This window comes from Lipotes vexillifer, unplaced genomic scaffold, assembly GCF_000442215.2.
Source record: "Lipotes vexillifer unplaced genomic scaffold, Lipotes_vexillifer_v1.1 scaffold477, whole genome shotgun sequence".
Lineage (NCBI taxonomy): Eukaryota > Metazoa > Chordata > Mammalia > Artiodactyla > Lipotidae > Lipotes > Lipotes vexillifer.
The window spans coordinates 5,914,683-5,926,595 of record NW_006770652.1 but is presented as its reverse complement, the minus strand read 5'-3'; the positions used below and the strand labels follow the sequence as shown (position 1 = coordinate 5,926,595).

General features: G+C 39.9%; 1 protein-coding gene across 2 annotated transcripts in view; it reads left to right on the top strand.

Annotated features, from left to right (window-relative positions):
* The window catches only part of TMTC1 (transmembrane O-mannosyltransferase targeting cadherins 1), a 265,193-nt gene that overhangs the window by 238,120 nt on the left and 15,160 nt on the right, over window positions 1-11,913 (top strand). For both annotated transcript variants that reach the window (XM_007446305.1, XM_007446306.1), the window contains 4 exons: window positions 7,420-7,522; window positions 9,898-10,033; window positions 10,633-10,777; window positions 11,693-11,830. In XM_007446305.1, coding sequence (XP_007446367.1) covers window positions 7,420-7,522; window positions 9,898-10,033; window positions 10,633-10,777; window positions 11,693-11,830 — 522 coding nt within the window. The remainder of the gene's footprint in view (window positions 1-7,419; window positions 7,523-9,897; window positions 10,034-10,632; window positions 10,778-11,692; window positions 11,831-11,913) is intronic.

The following is an 11,913-nucleotide window of genomic DNA, read 5'->3' as shown; positions in this document are numbered from 1 at the left end:
CACAAAAAAAAAAAAAAAAAAAAAAAAAAGATACAAGAACCCAACTGTCTTCTATCAACCCAGACATTTAAAAGACTTGGAAAGGGTTTCCCTGGTGGCGCAGTGGTTGGGAGTCAGCTTGCTGATGCAGGGGACACAGGTTTGTGCCCCGGTCCGGGAGGATCCCGCATGCCGCGGGGTGGCTGGGCCCGTGAGCCATGGCCGCTGGGCCTGCGCATCCAGAGCCTGTGCTCCACGGCAGGAGAGACCGCGGCAGTGAGAGGCCAGCGTACCACAAAAAAAAAACCTGGAAAGATAGAAAATAATGCCACTATTCTCACTAATTTTTTTGGCTTTGGAAAATATAGTTATTTTCTTATAAATGTGTTATGTTTGTTTATTATTTTAAATAAATAAATATTATTTATTAGTTTATTAAATAAAAATTTCTCAGCTTCATTCCTGTTGTGGTACACATTGATAGATGTAGACCACATAAATAAAGCTCTTTGGGGTCCTCAGTACATTTTAAAGTGTAAACCAAGAAGTTTGAAGATTGCTGCATTGAGACCATGTCCCTTTGTCCTCCTGGTTGCTGCAACTTGAACTATAAGAAAATTTTTCCAAGTGTATCAGTTAGCCCAAGAGAATAAATGACAGTCAAACATCCTTTTTCAGATCTACTTTTCACTTTCTCTTCCTTGAGGTAAAAAACATGCCATATTGGTAATTACAGCATGTAAAACGTGGAGATGTTGATGGTGCTTTCTCTATCCCGCGAGGCCCATTTCATTTCCACCCCACTGAAAATGCTTTTGAGCCTTGGAGAGAAGCCCACGGCTGCATGCTGCCCATTTTTAACCATTGCCCTCGAAGGCCGATTTCATGCTGAGACAGTGGTTGGTTGGGGACTCTGGTGACAGTATTATTTGTCAGAACCATTCTCTGGGTCACAAGCATTTTTAATTAAAGTTGTCCTATAAATAGCTCATATTCATTTCCTCGGGAATCTCACAAATCAGTAGAGACTGGGAGTGATCCGCTTAGGTCAGGACATCTAGCCAGATGAGGTAAATGAAATTGAACTTGAGGGATTAAGGATACTTCTTTTTAAGATAAATGCATCGCCCTTCTAGAGAAGGTGGAATTTGTTTTAAATAAACATCTAGAAGGTATTTTTCTCCTGCAGTGGTGGTCCCTTTCGTTTTTTAATAAGTGGAGTTAATCATTCTTTGAAATTTACAGTCAAATGAAAGGACAAGAAAGATAGACATTGAAAATATTTGTCATAGAGCCAGAGTCTTGAGACTGTCCTTGGGGGTTACCGAAGGTATGGGATGTGATTCCTTGCTCTAGACATGGATGGTCTTTTAAATCCCACTACTTCTTTGGACTTTGAAAATTGCATTCCTGTGGAGACCCAGCTCATAAACCCCAAAATGGGTTTTAGATGAAAAAGGTGATCTCTTTGCCTATTCTGGAGCAACAAGAATGTGGGGAAAAGGTAAAATTAAATCAGGTATAAGAGTAATTGCACTTGAAAACTGTGGTATCTGACTTTAGCAAATTAGAATGTGAGGACGTCAATTTTATTCCTTTCAGGAAAAACACCTTTCAACTCTCCCACAGTTTGGTTATAAGGATGTTTTAAAGATCTCAAGTAGCTGCAGATTGTTTTCATGCACATCTTCGTATTACACAGCTGCTGGTGTTAATGGTAGCCAGTGTTTCCAGGCATTTGGTTTATGATAGTTGTAGAGAATCTGTCTGTATAAACACCAGTCTGGGTATCACTCCTGGTTGCCTTCCAAGAACCTTGTGCTTCTCCTTTTGTGACACTGTCACCATATATCACAGTGTGTCCTTGCCTGAATCCCTCTCTGTTGTCTTTGTGGGCAGGATTGTCTGTCTCACCCACTCTTCTGTCTCCATTATATACTTGACATGTGGGAGGTGCTATTACTTATACCACTGGGAGATAGATGCCAAAGACGTGGAGATGAATAAAACAAAATACATCTATTTAAGGAGCTCAAAGACAAATGAGCTAAGGAATACAACTCAATGTGAGCAGTGTAGTAAAGAGGTAAATACAGATGCTCTAGAGCTCAGGTGCCCTGGCGTTGTTACTGAGGCCACGTCAGGCATCACAACCCTGTCCACGTGGCATTTTAGCCTACAGATTCAAATTCCTTTCCCATCAAATCTCTTCAGTTAACTCCATATAAGAAAAAAATAACTAACTTGGGTGTTCTTCCTTTTAATTTTTCTTAATCATCTTCTGATATGGAGGTCAATAAGCAATTTCTTAGAGTCAACCAGAAAAAAAACCCTGGTTAATCCTAAACTAGGTAATAAGTTCCTAAAAATCTTGAGTTTCTTGTGTTACCATTTGACTAGTGTTAGTGTTTGACACTAATGCCATCAGTTTTTAAATGTGCTCATGAAATACTACTCCTAGTAGTAGTAATAAGAGTAGAGGCTGGGCTTCTCTGGTCTTGAGCCTTGGAGAGAAGCCCACGGCTGCATGCTGCCCATTTTTAACCATTGCCCTCGAAGGCCGATTTCATGCTGAGACAGTGGTTGGTTGGGGACTCTGGTGACAGTATTATTTGTCAGAACCATTCTCTGGGTCACAAGCATTTTTAATTAAAGTTGTCCTATAAATAGCTCATATTCATTTCCTCGGGAATCTCACAAATCAGTAGAGACTGGGAGTGATCCGCTTAGGTCAGGACATCTAGCCAGATGAGGTAAATGAAATTGAACTTGAGGGATTAAGGATACTTCTTTTTAAGATAAATGCATCGCCCTTCTAGAGAAGGTGGAATTTGTTTTAAATAAACATCTAGAAGGTATTTTTCTCCTGCAGTGGTGGTCCCTTTCGTTTTTTAATAAGTGGAGTTAATCATTCTTTGAAATTTACAGTCAAATGAAAGGACAAGAAAGATAGACATTGAAAATATTTGTCATAGAGCCAGAGTCTTGAGACTGTCCTTGGGGGTTACCGAAGGTATGGGATGTGATTCCTTGCTCTAGACATGGATGGTCTTTTAAATCCCACTACTTCTTTGGACTTTGAAAATTGCATTCCTGTGGAGACCCAGCTCATAAACCCCAAAATGGGTTTTAGATGAAAAAGGTGATCTCTTTGCCTATTCTGGAGCAACAAGAATGTGGGGAAAAGGTAAAATTAAATCAGGTATAAGAGTAATTGCACTTGAAAACTGTGGTATCTGACTTTAGCAAATTAGAATGTGAGGACGTCAATTTTATTCCTTTCAGGAAAAACACCTTTCAACTCTCCCACAGTTTGGTTATAAGGATGTTTTAAAGATCTCAAGTAGCTGCAGATTGTTTTCATGCACATCTTCGTATTACACAGCTGCTGGTGTTAATGGTAGCCAGTGTTTCCAGGCATTTGGTTTATGATAGTTGTAGAGAATCTGTCTGTATAAACACCAGTCTGGGTATCACTCCTGGTTGCCTTCCAAGAACCTTGTGCTTCTCCTTTTGTGACACTGTCACCATATATCACAGTGTGTCCTTGCCTGAATCCCTCTCTGTTGTCTTTGTGGGCAGGATTGTCTGTCTCACCCACTCTTCTGTCTCCATTATATACTTGACATGTGGGAGGTGCTATTACTTATACCACTGGGAGATAGATGCCAAAGACGTGGAGATGAATAAAACAAAATACATCTATTTAAGGAGCTCAAAGACAAATGAGCTAAGGAATACAACTCAATGTGAGCAGTGTAGTAAAGAGGTAAATACAGATGCTCTAGAGCTCAGGTGCCCTGGCGTTGTTACTGAGGCCACGTCAGGCATCACAACCCTGTCCACGTGGCATTTTAGCCTACAGATTCAAATTCCTTTCCCATCAAATCTCTTCAGTTAACTCCATATAAGAAAAAAATAACTAACTTGGGTGTTCTTCCTTTTAATTTTTCTTAATCATCTTCTGATATGGAGGTCAATAAGCAATTTCTTAGAGTCAACCAGAAAAAAAACCCTGGTTAATCCTAAACTAGGTAATAAGTTCCTAAAAATCTTGAGTTTCTTGTGTTACCATTTGACTAGTGTTAGTGTTTGACACTAATGCCATCAGTTTTTAAATGTGCTCATGAAATACTACTCCTAGTAGTAGTAATAAGAGTAGAGGCTGGGCTTCTCTGGTCGCGCAGTGGTTGAGAGTCTGCCTGCCAATGCAGGGGACACGGGTTCGTGCCCCGGTCTGGGAAGATCCCACATGCCGCAGAGTGGCTATGCCCATGAGCCATGGCCGCTGAGCCTGTGCATCCAGAGCCTGTGCTCCTCAACGGGAGAGGCCACAACAGTGAGAGGTCCGCATATCGCAAAAAAAAAGAAAAAAAGAGTAGAGGCTAACATGACAAAGTGCTGTTTGCTAGACATTGTTCTCAGGGCTTCACCTGTTTTAATCCATTTAATCCTCAGAACAACCCTCTGAAATAGGTACTATTTTTATCCCTTTGTTACACTTGGGTACATAGAGGGGAAGTAAGGTCACAGGGACAGTAAATGGTGGGGTTGGGATTCCAATCCATGTAGCCAAGCACTGGCAGCCCAATTCTTTTTTTTTTTTTAATTTTATTAAAGTATAGTTGATTTATAATGTGTTAATTTCTGCTGTACAGTTATACATATATATATACATTCTTTTTTTATATATTCTTTTCCATTATGGTTTATCATAGAACATTGAATATAGTTCTCTGTGCTCTACAGTAGGACCTTGTTGTTTATCCATCCTGTATATAATAGTTTGCCTCTGCTGATCCCAAACTCCCATTCCTTCCCTTCCCTACCCCTCCCCCTGCCTTGGAAGCCAAAAGTCTGTTCTCACTGTCTGTGAGTCTGTTTCTGTTTTGTAGTTTTGTTCATTTGTGTTGTATTTTAGATTCCACATACAAGTGATATCATATGGTATTTGTCTTTCTCTTTCTGACTTACTTCTCTTGGTATGATAATCTCTAGGTCCATCCATGTTGCTGCAAATGGCATTATTTCATTCTTTTTGAAGGCTGAGTAATATTCCATTATATATATATATATATATATATATATATATATAGGTGCATGTATCTTTTTTTAAAATAAATTTATTTATTTTATTTATTTATTTTTGGCTGCATTGGGTCTTCGTTGCTACACGCAGGCTTCGAGCGGGGGCTACTCTTCATTGTGGTGCATGGGCTTCTCATTCCTTCTCATTGCAGAGCATGGGCTCTAGGCTTGCAGGTTTCAGTAGTTGTGGCACACGGGCTCAGTAGTTGTGGCTCGCGGGCTCTAGAGTGCAGGCTTAGTAGTTGTGGTGCACAGGCTTAGTTGCTTGGTGGCATGTGTGATCTTCCCAGACCAGGGCTTGAACCCACATCCCCTGCACTGGCAGGTGGATTCTTAACCACTGCACCACCAGGGAAGCCCCAGCATGTATCTTTTTGAATTATAGTTTTGTCTGGATATATGCCCAGGAGTGGGATTGCTGGATCATATGGCAACTCTATTTTTAGTTTTATGAGGAACCTCCATACGGCAGCCCAATTCTTAATTACTATGCCATGCTTTCTATAGCAATTACAGAAAACATGTGCTGAATGAATGGGTAAATGAATAAATATGCAACGTTACTCTCTATTACTTTGACTGGAGTCTTAGGTAATTTGTGTCTTGCCTGTCTCCATTTAATACACACGCATGCACACTCACCAATTTGCTAGACCTTCAGTGGGTGATACCTTCAGAAAGTTTTTCTTTTCTTCCGTAGATTGAAAGAAGACATTTTGAGATTTTTCATTCATCTCTAATTTTCTTTTGAGTTTGAAAATTTGTTGAGCTTGGCAATTAGAAAATACACTTTTAGAAACATGGAAATCCATTTTTGCTGGACTATGGATTTGTAATTCAAATACGAGAAATTTGCCAAATTCAAACCACACTTTGTTCCCTAAATGGTACTTAAATATGTGAATTCGAAGAGATGGCATTGGTCATTCCACAGAGAGTCAAGTGTCTTCGCCTTTCTGAGTCAAATCAGATTTAGGCTTCTGGGCTTATTACTAAGCACTCAGGGCATTTTTATTCACAAGCTCAAGGTGTCAGGTCTGAGAAAAATGATGCTGTACATTCTCTTTTCATGTGTCTGGTTGAATGCTTAGTAGTGGTAACTTCTGATAAAATTATGGACGGTGTCCATGATCAGAGCACATGAAAGGAAAAGTTGCTTTGTGTTTTATGCCAAACCATTGCCTTTCACCTGACCTTCATAGCAGTACTAGGGAACTAGGAAATGGTTTACTTGTGAGTAATTGTTAGAACCTGGGTGATTTCATTTCATTTGACTCATTAATTAGGTGTTACCTTATACATTGTAAAAGAAAGTGTGACATGACAATCTCAGATGGTTGTGGAAAATGTGCCAAAAAACGAATTCAGAATTATTGAAGTGTGTTAAAGTGGATTGTTAGAGTAGAAGACCAAAACAACTAGAAAAAGATCCATTGAAGCTGTGGCAATTGATCTGGGCCTTGCCACAAAGGGAGGAGTTGGAGGTGTGCCTTTGAGGGGCCCTATATTCCTGTTGGAGGAAACAGCTCAGAGGTGGAAAGGGCGGGGTGATAAGGGAAGTAACAAATGGTTTGGTGGACTATAGAAATATTTAGAGTAAAGAAAGGATAAGGCAAACCCCTCCCATAATCAACATCAGCCTCCCCTCCCACTTCCTTCCCAAAAACCTCCCCAAGTAAATCATACAATATAGGTAAGAGAGCTAGCTATGCAAATGCAGCTGTGTCAAATAGCCAGGCCTCCCTGTCTCCCAGTGAGATTGCCACCTCGGAAGGCATTCCTATATGAATGGATCACACGTATTTTCATCCAGAGAGTTACTGGGGTGGAGGGCATCCCATTCAAATATCCATTTTGAGGCTTTTTCCAACTGTAGGGCAAATCCTTCCAGATACTGCTTCTTAGTAAACATCAGCTGGTTTGCGCTGAAGGAGCTAAACACAAGTATGAGTCTTTGGTATGTGTGCAGTTGGCACTGACTTTAATTCAAAGTACATAATGTTTGGGCTTCCCTGGTGGCGCAGTGGTTGAGAGTCCGCCTGCCGATGCAAGGGACACGGGTTCGTGCCCCGGTCTGGGAGTATCCCACATGCCGTGGAGCAGCTGGGCCCGTGAGCCATGGCCGCTGAGCCTGCGCGTCCGGAGCTTGTGCTCCGCAACGGGAGAGGCCACAACGGTGAGAGGCCCACGTACCGCAAAAAAAAAAAAAAATACATGGTGTTTGATGTTGGTGCCTGTTGCATAGCAGATGCTCAGTAAATTATTTTCTGCTCTTCCCACTTCCATTATTCAGTTTATTGTTGATTTTTTTAAAAAACTTTCTCATGTATTTTTCTTTGTTCTCTTTTAAAGGAGAGGTTTAAGGAAGCTGAGGAAATATACCAGGCTGGAATAAAGAACTGCCCAGATAGCTCAGACTTATACAACAACTATGGAGTTTTCCTAGTTGATACTGGTAAGCGAGATTAAAGAGACCCTGTTCTGTGGAGATGAGATAATACTATCTATCAAGCTAAATGGCAACCATGCCAATAATGCCTCAAAAGTAGAGCTCACTGGGCTTGGCAGGAAGCTCACACCGTTGACAGTCACATTGTACTTTGGGGCTGTCATTTCTCTAAATCTTCAAGCTCAATTCAGTAAAATCTGCCAGTTCTTATAATCAGATTGCTAAGGAAAGCTCCCCAGGTGGCAGGAAGTGGCCTTGATAATTTAATGAGCAACAGTCTCCTTTGAATAGCATTTATACAAGTTTATAAATCTATGATGATGAACTGTTCTCTACAATGATGCAGAACCTGCCTCTGAATCTATTTACTGGCAGATGGTAAATACTTTTCTACAGCGGATTAAAAAGTCTTAAATTGTTTCATTGTTCTTTATGTGATACATACTGTAGAAAATGTACCATTATAATTGATAGAGTACCCTTATAGGACAGGTGCTATATAAAATACACTTTATCTTATTTAATGTAAAACTTTACTGGACAGGAATTCTGTTTTCTTTATGGTTTGTACCCCGCATACTGTTGGCATGTTATGAATACTTGTAAAGAATGAAAAGATGCTTGAATTTAATACAAAAACACCGCTTTGTTCTCATTGACTATTAGACTACCTGCCCTGCAATAAAATTCAATTTTAATTATTCTGTCCATATGAAATGCTCAAAAGGGTTTTTATTTTCTAGGATATTTGAAGCTCTTCTGTTTCTTAGGACATAAATTTACATTCTGATACGCCTAGGAAACATCCCTTATTTTCACATGTAAAATTGTTTCTTAGTGCCACCTGCTGGTTCTTTGGCAACATAATAATAAATTAGGTATCAAAGATTAAAAACAAACAAAAAATTGAAGAGACCACCTGTTGGCCTGATCTAGCCCTCTTCCTTCTACTTCAACAGCAAAATATCCCACCCTAACTCCCAGCCCCCCAAAATATCACTGACCACCCTCTATATTTTCCTACCACTCCCACTGTATTGTTTTTATACTACTGAAATTCTCCCTATCATTACCTATACATAGACCTCTACGTACGTAGAGTCTTTTTTGGCACCTCCTAGTCAAACTTGCATCCAAAGAAGGTAGACTTGAGAAGATGTCTGTGTGGGTAGTAAACATTCCATGCCATGTAGAGCCTCAGACTTGTCCACAATTCATTCACTTACATATAATTTCACTAGGAAGCTTCTTTGGGGAACCTTATCATACTAGAGAGACTTGATGGTAGTTCTGACCTTTACACTCACTTCCCCTGGGATTTTTGTCAAGTTTCTTAATGTTTTTGCACTTTAGGGCCTGTATCTGTAAAGTGATAATATTTTTTTAATATCTTAAATCCCAAGAGGCAACTAAGTGCTATCAAAAGGCAGCTAAATAGGATCAAAATACCTGCAAAAATCATGAGATCATTTAATTAGTGTTTTAAAATATACAATGCATTGCACAAATGCAAAGTGGTATTATTTTTATTTTTAAAGTCCCATTCAATAAATACCCTCTAAACAAAGATGTATGATTTAAAAAGAGATTTTCAAAATACAGAAGATGCCTGCTTATTTAAAGCAGTGCCTCAATCACTAGATTGTGGTATAGTAATTGTGACAGACCCTCAGAAATTGCTTCAGGACAGTTTTCTTCCTATAACAGCCCATTCCACTTTTTGTATAATGAGAAGCAACAATATCTTACATAAATACCAATCACTGATAATCTCAAAACATCATATTAACTAAGGCAATGGCCAGAAACCAGTTTGACTAAAATAATACATTTAATAAAAGAAACAGGTTTTAGTTTTTACTGCTTTTTTACTATTAATTTCTTTGGAAGTGAAAATGAATAGTGAAATGGTCCACAGTTAGGCAGTGGCAAGGAGAAGCCAAAATGTGAGCTAATTTACAAACTGAATAACTGGTGGTATGGCTGTAGGAAAAAAGATCATCAGAAGAGAAGTTAAAGAGGTCATGTGTTTAGGGACTTCCCTGGTGGCACAGTGCTTAAGAATCAGCCTGACAGTGCAGGGGACATGGGTTCGATCCCTGATCCGGGAAGATCCCACACGCCGTGGAGCGACTAAGTCTGTGCACCACAACTACTGAGCCTGTGCTCTAGAGCCTGTGAGCCACAACTACTGAGCCCACACTCCTAGAGCCTGTGCTCCGCAACCAGAAGCCACCACAATGCGAAGCCCGTGCACCGCAACCAGGGAAAGCCCCCGTGCGGCAACAAAGACCCAATGCAGCCAAAAAAAAAAAAAAGTCTGTGTGTTTTATAATTAAGGCATGTTCTGCTCTTACCAACCTACCACCTGTTGATTACAGGCTCTCCAGAGAAGGCAGTGGCCCATTACCAACAGGCCATCAGACTTAGCCCGAGCCATCATGTAGCCATGGTGAACCTGGGGAGACTCTACAGGTCACTGGGAGACAACAGCGTGGCTGAAGAATGGTACAAACGGTAAAGTTCCTGTTTTTCCCTTTGTAAGTCATCCTAAGACCTCTGCAATTGGCCATCAAATTCTTAGTTATTTGGAACAGATGCTTTCAGAATACTAGCAAATTTTGCCAATGCAGGCAATACAGATTCTCCTCTCCAAAGAGAACAGTACAATAAATGGCACTTTGGGGATAAATGATATCCCAGTTAATGACTTTTTTGCCTGCTGGTTAAAGCATAGTGCTAAACCAAGGTTGGAATTTAATTCCCATTTTAGTTAGTCCATTGTTTTCTGTTGAAGCTAAGGACTACAACCCAAACCACAAATAGAAATTTCGAAAACGGATCTAGATGAAAAACTGCATACATCAAAACAAGTCTATCACCATAAACGGAAAAGATCCTTGGAGCTCAGTTTACGTATTGGTGGGTCACTAGAGACATGCTTATAGTCAGAGGCTGGCACTGTGATCTTTTTTTAACATTCTTCTTGATATAAAAACAAAGACCATGTGGGAGCAGAGTCTCAAACCATGTACAGTGGTCCCTAAATCTAAGTTTCAACCTTTGGAGATGTACCTATTAGAAGAAAATCGTCCATTTGTTTTCTCAAAATTCAGCGCCTTGCAGGTGACACGCAAAGCTGAGATATTATCACCGTTGGGAGCTCTATATTACAACACTGGCAGATATGAAGAGGCTTTGCAGATTTACCGGGAAGCTGCGTCCCTTCAGCCTTCCCAAAGGGAACTTCGCCTGGCACTGGTGAGCAGATGGACAAAAGAAAGGAAATGGAGTAGGAAATAGACTCATGGCATGCAATACAGGGAGCTGTAGTCAGTATGCCTCAAAATGGGAACTAGAACACTATACTATATCCATTTAATGACTATTCATATAACCAATGTTAGAGCCATTTACCAAACACATGGACCCTAAAAACACTATTAAGTTTTTGTTTTGAAATAATTTCAAACTTACAAAAATTTGCAAGAATTTTAAATAACTCCCATATACTCTTTCACCCAGATTGATGAATTTTTAGCACTTTGATGCATTTGTTTATCATCTTCTCATGTATGTATGTACGTGTATATGTACACATATGTATGTGTGTATTTAGGTATGTGTATGTGCATGTACCTATTATTAATACATGATATTTTGTCTTGAGCCATCTGAGAATTAGAGATCTCATACCCTTTATTTCTAAATACTTCAGCAAATAGTTCCTAAGAACAAGGATGTTGTCTAACCTAACCACAGTACAGCTATCAAATTCAGGAAAATTAACATCAACAATATTTTTTATTTCAATTTTTGGATCATTACTCTTCCTTTCCCTTAGATTTTCAGTAAAACAAACTTGTTATCCTGTTATAAACACAGTGTTCTGTTGAAACCATAGGAAAAATTTCTCTTGACATAGTCAACTTTTTAAAAAAGGCACAAGTCACTGAATGGCTTTGATGTTCCTTCCATTCACACACAAATGCATGCACATGCCTAAATAAAGAAACAACATAAACTGTGGTAAGTCAGCCTTCTCTGTGAGTCAGAAAGAGACTCTGAGCACTTTTGTGGGAAGTGTTTCCTGAATGCTTTATTTGATAAAGAGTGCTTTATTTGATAAGGTGATAGCCAAGTACCTTCTAAGCCAAAGTCACCGTGGTTTTGCAGGCTCAGGTTTTGGCCGTGATGGGTCAGACAAAAGAAGCTGAAAAGATGACCAATCACATTGTGTCAGAGGAGGCTGGGTGCCTTGAATGCTATCGCCTGTTGTCTGCTATCCACAGCAAGCAGGAGCAGCACGACAAGGTAGAGAGGACACTGTTTGGAGTTGTTTGGGTTCACAGGTAGAAAATGGGGTGCACCTGAATGACCCTCCAGCCTGAACGCTC